Here is a 20,585-nt window from a genome sequence, read left to right on the forward strand (position 1 = left end):
TTGCTTGCTCCGACTGAAGGTAAAGAAAGGTGGTGAGTGATAAAATTATACTCAGGAGCATGTTGATTAAACACATTCACCCTTTTTCACCTCTCAATTTTGAGATTATCAATGCCAGTCTTTAAATACTTGAGAAAAGAAGGGAAAATTACATGCAGTGGATCTCCTTGTTAACACGAGGCACTTCCTGGCTGATTCTTCTCATGGAGAGCTCTGCTGTGGAGCTGCTGGAGCTAGCTGAAGCTCTTCGCACTCCACTAATCCACAAATCCTGTTTGAGAGAAACCCTCGGTGGTCTTTCATAGTTTTTTCAGGAAACCTTTAATAGCCAAATACATTATCTTGCTATTGAAGATTCATTAATCTTCCCCAATACACTCTGTATATTTGCTAGCTTACCAAGAAGCATTAATATGAGGAAATAAAACTAAAACATACTTATCAGGATGATGATATAACCAGATTAGGGGATAAAGAATGCAGATACATTCTTTTCACTAATTTTTAAAACTGATTTATTCCTATGAGTTTTCCCTTTCATTTTCTGACTTTCAACTTGACACTTATCAAACTCTAAAAATCAAGTGCACAACTTGGAGATTTTATGAAAAATAGTGTTTCTCTCATCTAAATCATTGTTAAAAAACATACTCATAGATTCTCTTTCGTCTTCTTGCTTCCTCCCCACCTGCCTTCCGTTATCATTTCTGGTGGAATAAAGAAATTTCTTATCATTAAATGAACATCATTTCTTGTGAAGTTTCCCAAGAGCAAAGAAGATGAATGTCCATTTCCACCAGCATCACGGCTCCTTCTGATAGCCGCACACATTTTAAAATGATGTAACCTATTGGCATTTATAAATCTTGGGGGATTTAAGAGAGAAGTTACTCTAGGACTTGTAATGACCATGGAAGTGTGTTCTGATTGAATTTGAACAGAGGCTGGGGAATAATGCTGTGATTTAAAGGTGGCTCAAATATTCTCAAGGTATTTAATCAGTTTCCATAGTGACTGCAATAATAAAAATGCCCGTTGAATTTGTACATCATGTTTTTTTCTCTAAAATACCATGTTTAAGTTTTTGAACCAGATGACTCAATGCTAAACATTAATCAATATTCCAAATTCCCCTTTTTTTTTTTTTTTTTTTGGACAGGCAGAGTGGACAGTGAGAGAGAGAGACAGAGAGCAAGGTCTTCCTTTGCCATTGGTTCACCCTCCAATGGCCGCCACGGCTGGCGTGCTGCGGCCGGCGCGCCGTGCGGATCCGATGGCAGGAGCCAGGTATTTATCCTGGTCTCCCATGGGGTGCAGGGCCCAAGCGCTTGGGCCATCCTCCACTGCACTCCCTGGCCACAGCAGAGAGCTGGCCTGGAAGAGGGGCAACCAGGACAGAATCCGGCGCCCCGAGCAGGACTAGAACCCGGTGTGCTGGCTCCGCAAGGCGGAGGATTAGCCTAGTGAGCCGCGGCACCGGCCCCAAATTCCCATCTACTACCTTAGTATAACAGCTGTTTCTCCAGCAAAATGCATCTATATTTTTAGATGCCAATTAGATAGAGGATACATTTATTGGGAAAACAGTTACATTATAATGATTCTGATTGGTTTTAGCATAACTGCTTTGGGAACCAACATTTGGAGAAAATTTTCACTACCTATATGATCATTAGATAAAAGCTTTTGGTTGATTTATATCATCCCTTTCCAATCTATTTTTATAATAAAGGGTAAAATCAGCCTGAAGGAGGAGTAGTGCTAGAATGACAAAGAGGCAGGGGGCATTGTTAAAATGAGATGTGAACTAGGACTGTGTATTTTTACACCATACTTTATATGTAAAGATGAAAACCATCTTTATACTAGCATCTTATTCCTGAAAGTCTGTGTTATAATGTTCCCAGGTTCTTGTTGGCCCCTCCTTTCCCCACCTAAGCAATATTTTCCATGAGATATTTGTAATGCAAGGTTTCTCTTTCTTTCCTGAAATTCAACTATCATATTTCAGTAGAACATATAGTACTAAATGTGCCATCCTTTGTGAGGCAATAATCGTTACATTTGCACAAAATGAATACTGCATTCTCACAGATGATCTTACTTGATCTTCGCACAAACCTATGCAATGTGTCTTGGATAGCTCACTGACTGACTGTGTGACCTTGAGAAAATTTCCTCATTTCTCTAAGCCTCATTTCCTTATCTGTGAAATGAGCATAACAGTATCTACTAGAAATAGTTTTTTAAAAACAATATAATGAAATAATGTATATAAGGTTTAGCAGAGAGCCTCGTATAACAACAGATGCTCAGTAAGTATCAACTTAGTTATAGCATTGCTGCCTTTAATGAGAAAACCCAGGCTCAAAAACATATTAAGTAAACTATGAGATATTCGAACTGTCATAGGACAGAAACTCACTTCCAAGTCTCTGGGCTCAGGCTCTGCAATGTTTCCTGTGACTAGTATCTGTTTAGGGTTTGATTTTTTCCTTCTCATGGTATGAATGGTTTTACTGAGCATTCATTCTTTTTTTTTTTTTTTTAATTTTTATTTATTTGTTTAAGAGTGGAGAAGGAAGGGGAGCAAGGACCAAGAGGGAGCTCTCACATAGTTATTCACTTCCCACAAGCCTGCAAAAGCTGAGGCTGGGGCTGGCCCTGGGAGGAGTCAGGAGCTAGGAACTCAATTCAGGTCTCCCACATAGTGGCAAGGGGCCACACACTTGAGGCACAACCTGGTCCCTCCCAGTGTTCTCTGCATTAGCAAGAAGCTGGAGTAGAGCCGAAACTACAGAATGAATCACTCCAACATGAAGTGTGATTATCTTAACTGGTGTCTTAACTGCTAGACCAGTGCCTTGTGAGGAAGGGCACACATGCAGAAAGATACTGATTAAAGTTAGTTTGTGATTTGGCTGCGGCTCTTGTGGAGCACAAGGCTGTGGTGCATCAGCTCCAGGTGCAATCCTGCACATCAACCTGTCAGCACTGCAGTACTTCCTTTGTGCGGGGTTAGCGCCATCCACGGCAGTGGAAGCGCAGTCTCTTGTGAAGTGGTGTTTTAAAGTTGACTCAGAGAAGAGGATTATGCTCAGTAGTCCCAAAAGACATTAGCAGAGATGTCTGGTAAATTTGCTTTTCTAAAACTGCCCTCCAAGAAATACAACCCATATGTTCTCATACTTGGTGAGCTTTATTTATCTCCTATGTATTCTGTAGGACTGGTCAAGGGAGCATAGACTCAATTGTCATTATTTTTACAAATAATAATTAAGGGGTGTGGTCTTCTGAAAAGGCAGTTAAGATGCATGTGAAGAACTGAAATTATATTACGTACTCTTTGAAAAAATTTTTTTTACTAAAAGGTCCAAGCCATTTATTTATTTATTTATTTATTTTTGACAGGCAGAGTGGACAGTGAGAAAAAGAGAGACAGAAAGAAAGGTCTTCTTTGCCGTTCGTTCACCCTCCAATGGCTGCCACGGCTGGCGCACTGCGCTGATCCGATGGCAGGAGCCAGGTGCTTCTCCTGGTCTCCCATGGGGTGCAGGGCCCAAGCACTTGGGCCATTCTCCACTGCACTCCCTGGCCACAGCAGAGAGCTGGCCTGGAAGAGGGGCAACCGGGACAAAATCCGGTGCCCCGACTGGGACTAGAACCCAGTGTGCTGGTGCTGCAGGCGGAGGATTAGCCTAGTGAGCCGAGGCGCCGGCCCCAAGTCTTTTGACTGTTGTTTAAAAAATAGTTTAAAAGTAAACTCACAGAATTAACTCATTAGAATAAAATGCCAGTTTCTCAGTGATTTCACAGAATCCCTTTTCAGGGCTCAGGTGGATGGGCTGTTTCGCAGATGTTCTTTTCATCTCTCACTGTTGAATGGCACTGTCTTCCGTAATTGGACAAAGATGGTGGGTTGGTGAGTGTCACTGAGTTTTTAAAGATAGGATTTAGGACGACTGGTTGTGTCTGTCCGTTTTTCCACAGCCTACAGGTGCATCCTTGATGGACCCTTTCTCCTTTGAATCATTCCTGTGTCCTTACCTCACTATTGTTTGTTCCTCTTTGATTTCCTCCCTCCAGGTCATTCTGGGGTCCTGTGAACCTTTCCCTAATGTTTGCTGTCCTCCAGACTGTTGTCAGCTGATAAGCAAGTGTTGCTCATCTGGGACGGATAAATGCGAACTCCCATTGGGAATAGGTGGCCTTTCTGCCCACACTGGTCAGCAAATTACTTATTTCGCTCTGATTATGTTTTAATTCATTTTTAATTTTGAGGCCAGAAGATTGCAAATAACCACTTATTCTGTTATAGATAGAATTATTTCTGTTTGAATGAAGTGGGTAGATAACTGGAGTGTTTCATTGCTGCTGTTGCTATTTTTCTTTGCCATTGTCATTTTCAATGGGAGAAGCATTTATTATGCACCTGCAATATGGGCATCTGCATCTGCGTTAAGCCCTAAGCAAAGAAAGAGAAATTATCTGTAGCCACAGCACATTACCTCTGCTTGATTCCAGCCCATGAATGAGCAAGAATAGACAAAAGAACAAAAAAAAAAAATAATGAGGAACACATTAAAACATTTTTGCCTTATGACCATAGGAATTGTGGGGAAATGTGTATGTTCAAAGGTGAGGAAGTGATGCTTCTTAACTCCACGTCATCTAAACAGGTAAATGCTTGAATACCAAGTACAACACGCCTAGGAACAGAATCTGGAAAACTAAAACGTAGCAGCATTCCTCGGGGAGAAGGCGGGCAGCAGTCACCTGGAAGGATCACACAGCTGCCTGCCAGCCTTTGTGGAATTACATCATGTAGCCATATGTTGTATTTGCAGCAAGTCAAGAGAGTGAAGATGCACTTAATTTTTGATGGCACTGAGCTGTCAAAAGGAATAATACCAAAATAAAAAGGTGGAAAAGTGGCGTATTTGAAATCTATAAATTGCATTTCATGTTCATTTGTCACCTGCAGGAAACACAAATAAAGTTTCTTCCTACTCTTGAGGTGGATGATGAATGATTGCTTACAGCTGGGTGGTGAGAGCCTGTGTAGCCATTATTGACTTTCTCTAGAAAACAATTCATCTGCAAATGCAGTCGGTGTAGCATCTGCACACCTTGCAAAGCATAAGTAAACTGGCGCTAATCACTCATGGGCTGATCTGAACACAGATTAATTACTTTCCTGTTAAAAGCAGTCTCTTCCTCTTGTCTTCTCCCTCCATGCCTCCAAGTGGCACAACATGTATTTATTAAAATCCACTGTTGCAGGAATCCCCAGACTGCATTCACCAGAAGACAGGACGGAAAAAGATCCATTTATTGATTTCCAAAGATAATGGATCTGATACAGATCAAACAATGCATCCTTCCTTTGAGAGAGGTCACTTCAGGAACATAAAAAGATTGGTTGTGTGTAGTTACCAAGTCCTCTTAAAAACCTGTTACTCATACTCCAGAATTATTACTGTTATTCATACTCTAGAATACAGAGGATTAAACACAACAAGCATGCATTCAAAGTCACATGAAGATATCAGATGGGAGTAGAGAACTTTTTAAACTCAGCAAAAAAAAAAAAACCTTTTTAAACTCAGGTCATTGTAAATATTTATAAATATTTTCTATTACATTTGCAGAGTATAACTTGAATTTACAATTTTGAAAATATTTGCTAGATCACCCTGTTGGAAAGATGGGATTTATTTAGTTATAAACAATATTATCTCTGTCTAATGGTGACACTTACAAATATTATCCGTGTCTAGCTACTGGAACATATTTATTATCATTATTTTTAATCTCAAGTAGGTTAAATCTCTTCTTTTTAGATCTCATTAAGTTTTTATTAACTTATTAATTTACTTATTTTTATGACCTACAAATGTCAACACAAACCTCAATTCATTTGAATTAAAATCACTATAAAATTAAAGAGTGAAATAATAAGATTGTACATAATCAGTTAACAATAATTCATTAAATACTTACTACATTTCAAACATTGCACCAAGCATAACCTAATTTCTTTGAAGGTTGTGATTAAGTAAATGGAATACAGTGTACATAGTGGTGTTAATGAGAATGCATTTCTTTATGTGTTTATGATTTAGTTGAAAATGAATACAGATCTTATGTTAAGTGAAAAAAACTATAAAAATAAAATATTCATCTGTGATATGGTGTGGAGATGTGAAAAAAGAAGTAGAAGGGAACACAAACATAGTTTAACTTGGGGTGATAGTGTCAACAGAAATTTATTTTTCTTTTGTTTTGAATTTTCCTGGAGGTCTTCCAATGCTGTTTGTGCAATAAAAATGGCTAAACAAGAATGATCCATATTGACCTGTTTGTTTTGGGTTGATTTGAGCAGAAATGTGAGAGAGGAGCCACTGAACTATTTGTGTTGTAGAGAAATACTTAAAAAGCTCCTGGGGAACTTCCCGCTGGCTCTGTCATTTCTAAAACATCAAGTTCCCTAAAGGAGGGTTTTGAATGAGGGCTACAGAAAGAAGGCAGGAGTTGATCTACATATTTTCAGGGTCCAGAAGAAAAGTCAAGGAAACTGTGATTTTATTTATACAGTGTTAAGTGTCCATATGCTAGAAAGTATTTACATTTTATTCTCCCGTGCTCACCCAATATTGCTTGGCTACAGTATATCTCCTCTGTTTGATCACTTGGAATATAAATGATTATCAAAAATATTTTAAACAAATGATAAATTATTTTGGCTTGGGGGATATTCTGTAGGCTCTGTTTCTGATTTTTTTTTTCTGAAATTTTATTTTGATGAAGCAGCCAGCCAGCAGAAGCAGGTGGTGAGACCTGTACTCACGGGAAGAGATGAAAGCATATTATGGTTAACAGGGACTAAAAAATCAGAGGGGGGAAAATTACCTGGCCTCAGACAATAGATGCTGTATAAAATTGAACCTCTTCATATTATCATGGAAATTACTTGTTGGCAGTAGTGCAGGAAAGGTTGTTATACATTATTGTTAATTGTGGTTGGAGACACAAAGCAATATGATTATTTGATGGCTTATTTGTTACTTGAAAAGTGACAGCTTTTATGTGCCAATAACTATGAAATCACCTGGAAATAATTCCGTGAATTTAGGTGCCATCTAAACATCTTGCTTAATGCATACACTAGATTTTGATAAAGCCCTGAGTGTTTGTGCTTAGCAGTCTCCCTGATGCCTCCTTGTCAGCCATCCAATGAAGAGACACTGTCTTCTTTGGGGATGTGTGACAGAGAAACCCAGACTTTGCCAGTTTGTGGTTGGTGGGCAGTGGTTTCACAATTAGCTGCTTGTTTTGTGTGTGCTTTCCACCTTGTCCTGAGTGCAGCTGCCAGCCATAGCTTTCCCTCACCCACCACATCCCTTGTCTCCTCTTCAACAAGAGGATGTTGAAAGAGCAGCAAGGAACTGTGCACTGATTCTGGAAATCATCAAGAGAGTTTAGGCAGAGTGTGTTTGTTAAGCCCCTCTGTGTGCCATTGGTAGTGACTGGATACTGCTTTCAAAAATGCCTCTAAGAATTCTGAAGTTTTAATAAGCGTGTTTTCAAATTCTTGAAAAACCTCTTCCTAAAGGGCTTTCTGAGTTTTTATGTCATAGTTTTGTTTATTTTTGAACATTTTCTTTTTTTAAAAGATTTGTTTATTTATTTGAAAGGCAGAGATACAGAGAGAGAAGGAGAGAGAGATATCTTCCATCTGTTGGTTCACTCCCCAAATGACCACAATGGCTGGACTGGGCCAGGCCAAAGCCAGGAGCCAGGAGCTTGCACAGAGTCTCCCATGTAGGTGCAGGGGCCCAAGCACTTGGGGCATCCTCCATTGTCTTTCCCAGCACATTAGCAGGGAGTTGGATCGAAAGTGGAGCAGCTAGGCCTGAAACTGGTGCCCACATGGAATGCCAGCACTGTAGGCAGTGGCTTTAACCTTCTATGCCTCTATGTGCATTCTTGCTCCCTCTCCCTCTGTCTCTTGTTCTCTCACCTGCTAATCTTTAAATTCTGGACTGCAGGGATATCTCTTCGTACAGTCACACTTTGAGCATATTTTCCCTGCTTCCCTCAACCAAACTCAGAAAATACTGAGTAAAAGGTTGATGGGGAATGTCAATGGGTAGCCCGCCCACCTCTCAGGTGTGAAGTGTGTACTCTGAGTGAAAGGAGACCACACAGAGTCAAGGGTGAGGTGCTTTATCACACATTCTTAAGGGCTTAAAATGAAGAAATACAGAGCAGTTTTCTGGGCAGCTATTCCATCTTGCATGTATTATGGACCAGTCACACTGCTCTGGCCAAAACTAGGCCTCCCAATGAGACAGTGAACAGCATCTGAAGCTGGGTGGTTTTACATATTTGTAGCTTCTTCTCGGGTCTGTATGCTGAAGATTGTGAAGAGACTTCAACCACTTTGTCCAAGGAACTTCTGTTCATCTTCCCACAAGCTGTTCTGGTCATCAAGTCCATGTGACTGCTCTGAAAATGCTTTCCATTAATTTATACATTGTTCATTCACTTGACAAGCATTGAGCAAGTATATAATACATGCTTGGCTGTAGTACAGCTCTTCAGAATGTACTGAGGACAAAAAAAAAAAAAAAAAAGATAAACCATGCAAAGATCCCTATTCTTAGGGAGCTTCTGTTCTAGTAGAAGATACACAGACAAGAAGCAAATTAAGTCCATCCTATAGCAGGCTAGAAGGTGCTGAAGGTTGGGAGATAAAATAGACTCCGTGGAATTCTTTGAGTTTTTTAGAATCCAGACTTTGACTCAAGACTCAGAAATCAGATAAAAGTTAGGACGTCATGGGATCTGGCTGATGTGGAACAAAAGGTCTTGAGGTAGAAAAAGAAACTAGTGGACTCCATTTGTTTTTATTTCTACCTTTCCCACAATGGAAGTACCCATTCCTGTTCTTTAATTCTTCCAAAATGGAGATGACACTGGGCACAAAGCAGGAAGCATTGGTTTGAGGGTCATAGTAGGAAATGTTCCAGGCTAATGAAATTACCTTGGTAAAGCTAAGGAATCCTGTAGAGGAGAAGAGAATGCAGTCATCCATCTCCTCTTCTCTCCAACCTCTCCTGCCCTTTTCAGTTCTCAGTGAAGATAGTTTTAGGACACTTGTTGATCCAAGGTAGGAGAATTAAGCTGACAGAGTCAGGGTTCTTGTTTGGTCAACCATTCTTTCCTTGCCCTTGTCCCTCCCTTGTCAGAATTTTAGCTTGTGTTCAAGTTTTATACATTTTTAAACTTAACTTTGTTATTTTTTTCTTCAATTATTCTTTGCTGCAGATTATGTTACTCACAGACCCAGAGATTGAGAGCAGTTTGTTGATCAGCTCAGATGAGGGAGCAACCTATCAAAAGTACCGGCTGAACTTCTACATTCAGAGCCTGCTTTTCCACCCCAAGCAAGAGGACTGGATTCTGGCGTATAGTCAAGACCAAAAGGTGAGCACACCAACCTTGTTAGAAAAAGTGGTGCGTGGTTCTCTGGGAACAGACCTCTAGTTAATCATCTCTACATTTTATTTCCATAATTTTTGTTCTGTACACTAGCCTGAACTCTGTGCCAACAGGATAACAGAAGCAAGGAGGCTCTCAGGTTGCTCCCTTAAACTATGGAAATGTCTGAAACAGCGTGCGGAGTGAAGGTTCAATACTCAGTAAGACAGTGGAGATGTGGTGTTTAACCTGTATGCTTAAGATAGGAGGCGCTGAGCCCCACAAAATTTGACACAGTGTACTTTGCATGTGGACAGTGATGTGTTCTCTGGGTCAGGTGCCCACAGTTTTGTCAGACCCTTAAAGTAGAAGCATAAGCCTGAATGGTTAAGAAGGTTAACAATACTAACTAGGGTTTTGCCAAACAGTGAGTGGAAAAGGGCAGAGGAACACTAATGATGTACGTAGGTAACATTTTTTGGAATCCTGTTGTCTCGGGACTTTCAGTTTGTGTTAAAGCTGAAGAAGAATCACACTTTTTTTTTTTTTTTTTAATGGAAAGCGGCTTTACTAGGAAGACTTGATGATTGCAAGCTAACTTGAACAGCAGAGTTGTGCAAGAAAGGGCTGGAAAATGTCCTTCCTGACATCCTCCAGGACTTAGATTCTATTATATGCACCTTGTTCTTTCCTCAGACCTCTAACCTCAGTCTGGAGCTGAACAAACACAGCTTAGTTTTCTTGAAGTCATTGCTGGGCTCCCAAGTGTTGGCTGTGTGAGCCAACGAGCAGCTGGTGATTGTACATTTTCGCTCTGAAGGTATTTCAGTGGTACACAGGAAGGACATCACATAGAAGAATATCTCGTCATCAGGACAGCCCGTATTCACCCTGGGAAGCAGCTGCACTCCTCAGGACTGGCTCTGGATGCCGCAGCATCACTGTCATGCTGGCATTGCAGAAGACTGGTGCTGGTTGCACTTTCACCTTGTCAGCCCCCTGGAACTGAACCACATTCTCTATAAGACAGTTCTCTTCACTTATACAGTGTGCTTGAGTCCTACCAAGAGAGGAGAAGGATCGGAATTTGACTTAAGAAAGTGTTAGATGCTATTGTGCTGTTGTGTGTGTGGACACATATGTATTTGTCCTGTAAAATGTAATACTATATTATATCTTTTATGCTCTCTACTGCCCATACACACAGACACACACACCCCAGTTACGTATTTTTAAAAGTAGATATAGAGTCTCTACTTTTAATTAATTTACCTTCTTAGGTAGAAGTAAAGCCCCACACAGTAAACAAAATTAAATTAAAATGAAAATAAATAACAAATACATAACAAATGTAATCTTTTCAACTCTGGCCATAAAAATCAAAGGGAAAATAATGAAATATTGTAACACACCTTCTGAAATGCATTGTTCAGTGAAAAGTTGTTCTGAGAATGCTGCTTCGAGGAATCAGGTGTTAAAAATTACAAGTATCTTTTTTTTTTTTTTTTTTTTTTTTTGGACAGGCAGAGTTAGACATTGAGAGAGAGAGAGACAGAGAAAAAGGTCTTCCTTTGCCATTGGTTCACCCTCCAAGTGGCCGCTATAGCTGGTGCACTGCGGCCAGCACACCATGCTGATCTGAAGGCAGGAGCCAGGTGCTTCTCCTGGTCTCCCATGGGGTGCAGGGCCCAAGCACTTGGGCCATCCTCCACTGCACTCCCTGGCCACAGCAGAGAGCTGGCCTGGAAGAGGAGCAACCGGGACAGAATCTGGTGCCCCGAGCGGGACTAGAACCCGGTGTGCTGGCGCCGCAGGTGGAGGATTAGCCAAGTGAGCCGCAGCGCCGGCCAGAAATTACAAGTATTTTTTTCAAAGATTTATTTATTATTTGTTTGAAAGGCAGAGTTACAGAGAGGCAGAGAGAGAGAGAGAGAGAGAGAGATATCTTCCATCCGCTGGTTCACTCCCTATATGGTCTCAACAGCTGGACTGAGGTGATCTGAAGCCAGGAGCTTCTTCCAGATCTCCCATGCGGGTGCAGGAGCACAAGATCTTAGGCCATCTTCTACAGCTTTCCTAGGCCATAGCAGAGAGCTGGATCAAAAGTAGAGCAGCTAGGTCTTGAACCAGCACCCATATGGGATGCTGGCACTGCAGGCAGCGGCTTTACCCACTACACTACGGCACTGGCCCCAGAAACTGCACATATCTAAAGGAATGCTGGTCTCACATGAGTGAGGAGGCTTTTCTAGGGTTCTGTGTGATGTAATACACACGTGTGGGGACCTCCATAGGTGAGGGAGTGGTGTACCCAACTTCCTGAGATCTCCGTGACAGAAGTATTTTGAAAGAAGCAAATTGAAATTCTTGGGATTGGAGTTTTATTCATGCTATGCTTACTGTGAAATGAAACGCACCTTAAACCTTAGAAGCGAATTACAACTGGTAAAGTCCCCCCCCCCCCCCACGCACCTTCTTGAGCATCCTGGCTATCCTTTTAGCAGAACGTACATTTTTGTTCCTGGAGTCAAGCCACAGTGCACCTGGTCTAGGATAGCGCAATTAACAGAGGAGAAGCTGAGCAGCGCAGGACACGGTATTAGTGGTTTAATCCACTGGGTTATTGTATTTTACTCGACAGTTGGTTAATTATTTTCTCCTGATGCCAGAGGCACAGCAAAGGCCAGATTTACCTGGCTAAGTGAAAACTGTGCATCTTTGCAATTCTGCTGAGAGGCGGATGCCCCCGAAATGTAACCCTTTGTATCCCAGCACTTCAGGCGGTGCCTTCGGCAGTCTCTATGGCACAGAGAATAACCTGAAGGAGCTAGGTCACCTGAGCTCTGCTGCAGCTCAGCCCCTCACGGTGAACAGTGCTCAATGTTGGCTTCCTTTACCTTAAATGGTGTTTCTAGGTATAGCTATCATGCCAGGGTCTCTTCCAGGGTTTCTTAAAAAAAGCCCAAGTATTAAACTTCATGTCTGTCTTAAAGGCTCTACATTGTAGAGTGTTGGTATAAAATAACTGTATTAGGGAGTTTTCAGTCCGTCTAGAGGCAGAAAATGAAGACATGAGTTCACTAATGGTTGAAGAGTGGTCTAAGAGGCAGTCCTCTCGCTAATCCGAAGCAGATAACAAACAAAGAAGATGGATGCATTTATATGAAACAGAGTTCAAAACTCAGAAGATAGGGATCGAGTATTGTGTTTGCTCTGAAGGTTTTATAAAGTATGTTCACCTGAACCTTCATAAATATAGTTGATTTCTGTTGACAAAGAGCATATTTTTCACAAGAAGAATACTGTGAATAGTATTATAAGTTGAGAAAAAACATATTTATAGTATTGATTTGTTTATTTGTCTGAAGAGGAAATTTGGTAAAGCTAATTACAACATATACATGCACTGATTTTTACAGTTTTTTCTGAAACTAGGAACTTTTGGAAATGCCTCTAGGTTACCAATGCTATTGGTAGTAACAGGTGGCTAAACTGTGGTAACGTGAGGTCACATCAAGGAAACCATTTAGCATGATGTTGCAGGAGGTCTAGCCTCGGATGTTGATGGTCAGGACCAAAAGGTACTTTTTGCAACCACAAGCCAATAAATCCTTTGATCTCAGACCTGGGAGAAGCTTCATTCATCCATTTAAAGTAGGGAGCCAAAGATCTAAAGACTTGAGAGATTAATCAATTTTCTCCAAGAGAAAATCACATGTGAATGTTCTATGAAAGGAATTAAGCCGTACCTGAAATATGGTAGGGTTCCCCTTCCTGGGGGTGATATTTTGAGATAGTTGGACAGAAGCCAGTCTTTCTACTACTGTTTTTGTTTTTCCAAGAGAGAATGAAGAATAAATCGTCCTGGAAAATAAAGATAACCTGTTACTATGAGTGGATCAAAGGAGATTCCTGTGTCTCCAGGCCTGAGTCACAGACTGAGAAGAGGCATTAGCTGGAAGAAAACGGGCTTTAGGAATTACAGGAACCATCAGCTGATGGTGCTGACTGGCAATCTAGCTGAGAGGGGCTGTGGCACTCAGGTGGGTCAGTGGTATGGATATCTTGGCTGACATCATCCTGGGGTCATGGAATGAGATGTAGCTGTGGGCTTCCACAGAGGGTCATGTGTTGCCGTTGATGCCCACTGACTATATTTTCCTAGGAAATAAGAGCTTCCTTTTTTCATTTAAGTGCTGCTTAGGAGTCTTTCTGTGAAAGATGCTGGTGTTGCTGCTGTAGAATTTCCAGCCCAGTGCCAGTACTCACTTTGCTGGCTGCAGTTATGCATCAAATTCTGGTGAACAGAATCCTCCGGTAAACGTGCACCTGTCGTAGAAACACACCTTGGTAGGCTGGCAGCTCTTCGGCTTTCACCTCACAACAGAGGCTTCCAGTTGCCTCTTTCCTTGTTTGCTGTGCGCCCTGTGTCTGTGGCACACTGTCTCTCTCAGAACATGCAGCCACGTTTGTTTCACTCTAATTTGCCTGGCATTTCTTTTTCTTTTCTTAAGTGAATGGGGATTAGGCCCTATGGAGGAGATTGGGTCTTGACCTTCAGAGTAGAGACTGCACAGGCTACAGTGCTGTGCTATGTGTGTCTTCTTGGATTCCTGGGTTCCCAGTAGAGGCTTTTTTGACGTGAGCATTGTGGAAGACTCAAATAAATCTGTGGAGTAGAGTAGCCTTTCGCATCTAAGATAGAGTCTTATTGGCCATCAGTTCCAGTGGAGGCCATTTTTAAAAAATGATAATAATAAATGGCCTTCTCCTCAATCAAATAAATTTTGTGGCTGCATATCCTCAGAATTCACCAACTCAAGATGATTTTATGTAATAGACTTTTTTCTAGAGAGGGAAATATATTTGGGGATGTTCACTATCTAGGTCATTGAAAAGGGAAGAAAATTTAAGAAAGAAAACAGGGAGAGAAAGAGAGAGAGGAAGAGGGAGAAGTAGGAGAAAAAGAGAGGGAGATTTCTAAAATTAGGTCGTGCACTTAAGGAGGCCGAAAAGTCCCAAGATCTACCATCTGTAGCCCTGTAGAGTGGAGAATGAAGAAAACTAGTGGTGTAATGAAGTGCATATCCAAAAAGTTAAGAACTGAGTAGGCTGGGATGCGGAGTAGTAATAGAGTTAATGGGGTCAATCCTGGCTCAAGGTGAGTCCTGATTCAAGTCCAAAGATCCAAGAGCCAGCAGTGTCGTAGGGCAGGACGTGTGAAATGCCCCAGCCCAAAAGGAGAATGAGTTTGTCTTCCTTGGCCTTTTTTTATAGAAAGCTTTTATTTAATAAATATACATTGCGTAAATACAACTTTTGGATTATAGCAGTTCTTCCCCCAATACCCTCCCTCCCTTGTTGGCCTTTTGTTTGATACCTACTCACACTGAAAAAGATGAATCTCATCTACTGATTCAAATGTTAGTAGCTTCTGGAAACACCCTGATTGCACCCAGAAATAATGTCTGCTATCTATCCCTGCAAACCTTAGCCCAGTCAGCTGTCATAAAACCCACCATCTCAGTGGCTCTCAGTAGATCAACACACTTTCAAGTGGGCATGTACAGGCACCACTAGAGTGACTGAAGCAAAAATGAGTGGAGCCTTTTTCCTACTAAAATTCCTTTTTTTTTTTTTTTGAAAGAATTTATTCGTTTACTTGAAAGGTGGAGTTAGAGAGAGGGAGACGCAGAGAGAGAGAGAGAGAGATGTCTTCTATCCACTGGTTCAGTCCCCAAATGGCTACGTGACCAGGGCCAGGCCAGGCTGAGCCAGGAGCTGGGAGCTTCATCTGGGTCTCTCACATGGATGCAGGGGCCCATGCACTTGGGCCATCCTACACTGCTTTCTCAGTCACATTAGCAGGGAGCTGAATCAAACTAGTACCCATTTGGGGTGCCAGCACTGCAGATGGTGGCTTAACCCACTATGCCACAGCCCCAGTCCCCAACTAAAATTCTTAAAGAAGTACCCTAATACTTGGAAGCCCTGTCCTCAGACTTACCCAGTATAGAAATAGGAACTAAACTCCTTGGTCTTTGAAGGATGTTTGTGAGAACAGGCCTTTGGAAATCCCTGGAATTCCCAGAAAAATGAACATTATAGAGACTATAAGAATTCTATTTTCAATGGACAGAGGTATACTATTCATGTAAAGTTCCAACTCTGGTATTTCTTGTAATTGTCTCCATGGATAATATGAAAAGTCCTACCAACATCTTGGCTGCCTTTATTTATTTTATTTCTGTGGCTTGAGGAGTAGGCAGAACATTCTGTCTGTTCTTTGGTTGTTATTTATTCACACTTGGAGATGGAGCAATAGAAGAAAGAGTACACAGTGCTTTCTTCCTTGCTATTTTCCCCTGCTTCCTTGCTTCAGTACAGGAAGCCACCCAAGGAAGGCTGAGCAGCAGGCTGAGTCTGCCAGATTACATCTTTATTTTAATTTGGCAATAAACTAGTGTACAAACTGTGCTATAAAACATTGCCTCTAACAGCATCTCTCAGTCTGTCTTAAACACCTCACTAAACATGATGTGTTGGGAAACATTTGAAATGAGAGAAAACAAAGAGCAGATGTGACTGTAAGAAAAAAAAAATGGAGAAAAGTCTAAGAATATGTGTCTCCCCCAGCCTTGCAGACCACACTGAGGCACTGTCCCTTTGAGGGTTTGCGTTGGGGGTGAGGTTGATTTGTAAAGGGGAGAGGACAGTGTTAGGAAATGAAGTGAACACTGCTCACATTCATCCTCCTGAGAAGCTCAGGAGGAAAGGCCATTGCCCTGCTGTCTCAGGTTGCCAGGGTCTACCTGGGCTCGTTCTGGAGAACGGCCGCTGCCACCAGCCAGGAGCAGAGGGACAGCACTCTACAGCTGTGCAGTGTGCTGCTTCCTTCACTACCCTGGTAGGCATCCAGCCATCTAGCCATGACCTCCGTTCCTACACAGACAGGCTAGGGGTGTTGCTGGGCAGTTCAGGCTGCGGGAACTTGGAGAGTAGGTGTTCATTAGAAGTGAGGAGAGATGTCAAGTTCCAGCCTGCATTCATGCCAGAGAGGATGGCAGGGCTGATGTCACCTGTCAGGCCTTTTTTTTTTTTTTTTTTTGAGAAGTAATACTTCTTTGTATGTAATATGATATCTTCTTATTTTAAGTGTTTACAACTAACTCACAAACTTAATGAGGAACACTGTTTAAGTCAAATACACCTCATCTGGAGCCTTGTTTAGTTCAAAAATTACCTTTCTCTTTTTCCTCCCATTGTTCCTATAACCTTTGTTGTCCTCCATCTATCAGTTTTACTCTGAGAGATGTTAAGTTATTTCACAGTTTAAAAAAATACACATACAAACAAGTGACCAGTTCTTGGAGGGAGGAGAAAACCTTCATACAGTTTGGAGGGCCGCCTTTTATTTTGTGGCAGTTATAGAATATTTGTGTGTAAATATTAAATAAATATATTGTTTCACTTACTTTGGAATTCTGAGAAACAGCAGTCATGTCAGAAATCTTCATTTCTGGTCTGTAGATTCCAGGAATCATTGTTCATGGTAAAAAACGGGAAATCCTGTCTGTTGACCTCCCTGTTAGCATTTCTGTATAAATGTCAGATACATACAAAACCAAAGCATGGACACCATAAATATTAGCAGTCAGCATTCTCAATATACGTGCAGAATACCTTTCGGTTAAAAATCATGTATTGACAGGAAAATAAAATTGGACCTGTCAATGTGCTTGATAGCCAATGTTAAAATTTTAGAAACTTGTATGTAAGTAAATTTAAAAAATACTTTCAATTTTCTCTCTGTACTAGTCCTGTGATTTTTAATTAAAAACAGTTTCAAAATATGTCCTTAAAAAAATTTATTTGCAGGCAGGAGCTGTGGTATAGTAGGTTAAGCCTCTGCCTGCAGTGCCAGCATCTCATAGGGGTGCCAGTTCAAGTATTAGCTGATCTACTTCCAATCCATCTCCTTGCTTATGGCCTGAGAAAGTAGTAAAAGATGGCCCAAGTCCTTGGGCCCCTGCACCCGAGTGGGAGACCTGGAAGAAGCTCCTGGCTCCTGGCTTTGGATCAGCCCAGCTCAGGCCATTGTGGCCATCTGGGGAGTGAACCAGCAGATGGAAGACCTCTCTCTCTGGATCTCCCTCTCTCTGTAACTCTACCTCTCAAATACTTAAATAAATATTTTTTTAAAATTCCTTTTTTTTCCATTTATAATCACTACTTCCTATTTCTGACTGCACTGTAACAGAGAGGCAATGTTTATCAAGACCGCTTCGAATGCTGGGCATTCCCTGGGAAACAGTGACTGATTAGGGGATAGATGCCAGCATTTCAGAATCTCAGCCACAGTGGTTTCTCACCATTAACAGACAGCAGAGCAAGCTGGTAAGGGTGTCAGTTCTTCACTCCACCAGGCCCTGTCCCTGGCTGCATGACCATCAGTAGGTCACTTCACCAGGTAGTTTTTCAAGTTGTAAGTGGAAGAAGTTATTCTTGCTTCCTGGGACTGTTGGAGGTTGCTGAGATAATGTCTATAAAACACTTGACACAGAGGCTGGCACAGAGAAAATAATACATAGATGCACCCACTATATTATCCAGTGACCTGAGAAGCAGCAGGTCTTACATGCTATGGCAGGAAATAGTCATAGTCTTAGCAAAAGCTGCCTGAATCCAGTGTCTTTCCAATATGGGGATTAATACAGGTACTTTAATGTTAAATGCTTTTATAGTCACTCACTGGACGATACCATGCAACAAGGAAGAGCTGATGTTCTTCGCCTGGAAAATATTATTGATCGTAGTAATGGTAACCCATTAAATGTTGAAATATTTATCTTTGTAGCCATTCTATTCGTGTTTGAATAGGCCCAGCAGTGTCTTAATGTCAAAAGGGTAAGATTGAGATAAAAAAACAAATGGATCATTGAAATTCAAGCCCCTTGAGATATTCAAATGATTTTTGCACAGCCACAAACACTTAGGAAACTGATATCCACCTAATGCTTTCACGGTTCCCCAAGGCACTGCATTAAGTAAAAAAGGCACTCTGTTATTTATAAGAAATACGGTGATCATTATATACCATGCTGGTTTGGCAGGATTTCCATGTGCTTGAAATTTCCCAATGTCAGAGCTGATTTCTAATCTTATGAATATGTAAATAATTTAAATATCCAAGTACAAAACTGGCAATTAGAGTGGAAACCAGGGATCTTGCTAAATGTCAACCCCAATGCTTGTTTATAAAACAAATTCTCAAGCTGAAATGCCATCATATGCAAACAAGAAAGGCCTGCATTCAACTTAGAGACCATGTTTAAATAGCTTGTATCATTATTTTTCAATTGCTACCTGCAACAATTTGATCTGCCAGTTCCTAACAATTTGAAAGAAATGCGCTTTAAGAATAAGGAGAAATGCACATTTAAAAATAAGTGATTGGGATTAAGTTTTAAATAGGCACAATTATACTATTAGGTGGCTATTTAGGCTTTGAAGTGAGCTATATGTTTGTATGTATAACTTTTTAGCCCACTCTTGATCTGTTCTATGCCACCAACACTTGTCTTTTAGAAATCGTAAAGCCAAGATTCTACCTTATCATTTTCTTATGTACCTCCAGACCTGAATTCAACAGGAAGTGTCCACATATCAAACTGGCCCATGGTCAAGTCCTGACCCCTCTTTTCCAGCCAGCTCTAGTTCCGTATGTCTAATTTCCCAAGCCTCAAAGTACCAAGTCCAATTTTGGGACTTGTGACAGACTTCAGTGACAGCTGAGGAATGGCCAGTGACAGATTTGATAAATCCTGCCACAGGAGAGATTGATGAAGCCAACAACATGCCATCATTTCTGCTCACTCTTCATCAGCAAAGCCTGAATGTTCAGCCTTGGTGCTGTTGAGTTTTGACCTTGTTGGTACTTGGATCCAGTCCACTTTAGTTACCCAGAAGTTTTGGTAGGATTGCGATTATACAACCTGGTCCCACACTCCATTTGTACTCACAGCTCCTGCTTTGCTTTCCTTCATGCATCACAGCTAAACTGAGTCTCGTACTGTTGGCCAAAGAATCACAAAAACACCAGTTTGAGCCTTGCTGCTGTTTAGTTGCTTAGAGTGATGCATTCCCCCAGAATACTTTTTCTCCATGTTTATGTTCTAAGAAATTTCAATTGTATTCAAAGGCCCACATTGAAAACCTTTAAAAATTCCCTAAATCTTCTCTCCTACACAGTCTGTGCTAACACGGAACCAAATACTGCACATTGCTATTCCTTGTTTGTGATATCTGTGACAAGCTAGCTGTTTCTTTGAAAACCTTACATCTGTCGGGACAGGGAAAGGGCGTAGATTCTGGGATGGTCATCATGGTTCCTTCCTCTGCACTAAGCAGCCAAGATGAAGATTCTTCAGCTCTTAGTAAAGTTTTGTGGGATCCTTTTGGGTATTGCAGAGTTTGGTTTCCCGTTAGCCTGAGTTCTGGCCCCCTCCTGTGTGCTGGAACCTAAACGTAAGAACACCTTCTGAAGACCATGTGTTTCTCTGGACTGATTCTTTCTTCCTATGGAGGCTGGTAGAGAAAAAGAGCTTAATGCTTGCAATGCCTTAGGCCTAGCATTAGGAATTTATTTGAAGTCCTTAAGGTACCATCTCTTTCTTGCTAAAAGAATGCAGGAACAGCAGTGAGAACTGGAGAGCCATGAGGTGGATGAGTGCTTTGTACTGAAGCCATCCCCAGGGCTGTATTAGGATGAGGCAAATAAATAGAACTGGCAGGGTTTTCTGTCAGCCTTTTCAAGAAATGCAATTTGCAGGCCCCCTGCTTCCTAAATGTTAAGGGCAGAGAAGGAAAGAGGAGTGAGCAGGCAAGCTTGAAAACAGCTGACAGCAGGAAGTGCTCCACCACCTGGAGACCTCTGGAGGAGCCTTTGTGGAGGATACCCAGGAAGGAGCTCCCAACCTAGGCACAGAAGTCCTACTGGGAAGTTTTGTGGTGAACAGCATCTGATTCCATCAACCAGAGACTTAAGTCATATTATCACAATGCTTAGCTTCTATGGCATTGTTCTCGCTCCAGTTTCT

General features: G+C 41.4%; 1 protein-coding gene across 6 annotated transcripts in view; it reads left to right on the forward strand.

Annotated features, from left to right (window-relative positions):
- The window catches only part of SORCS1 (sortilin related VPS10 domain containing receptor 1), a 589,194-nt gene that overhangs the window by 375,948 nt on the left and 192,661 nt on the right, over nucleotides 1-20,585 (forward strand). For all 6 annotated transcript variants that reach the window (XM_051824151.3, XM_051824146.3, XM_051824152.3 and 3 more), the window contains exon 4: nucleotides 9,334-9,492. In XM_051824151.3, coding sequence (XP_051680111.1) covers nucleotides 9,334-9,492 — 159 coding nt within the window. The remainder of the gene's footprint in view (nucleotides 1-9,333; nucleotides 9,493-20,585) is intronic.

Source organism: Oryctolagus cuniculus, chromosome 15, assembly GCF_051225735.1.
Source record: "Oryctolagus cuniculus isolate XC-2025 breed Fujian yellow rabbit chromosome 15, ASM5122573v1, whole genome shotgun sequence".
NCBI lineage: Eukaryota > Metazoa > Chordata > Mammalia > Lagomorpha > Leporidae > Oryctolagus > Oryctolagus cuniculus.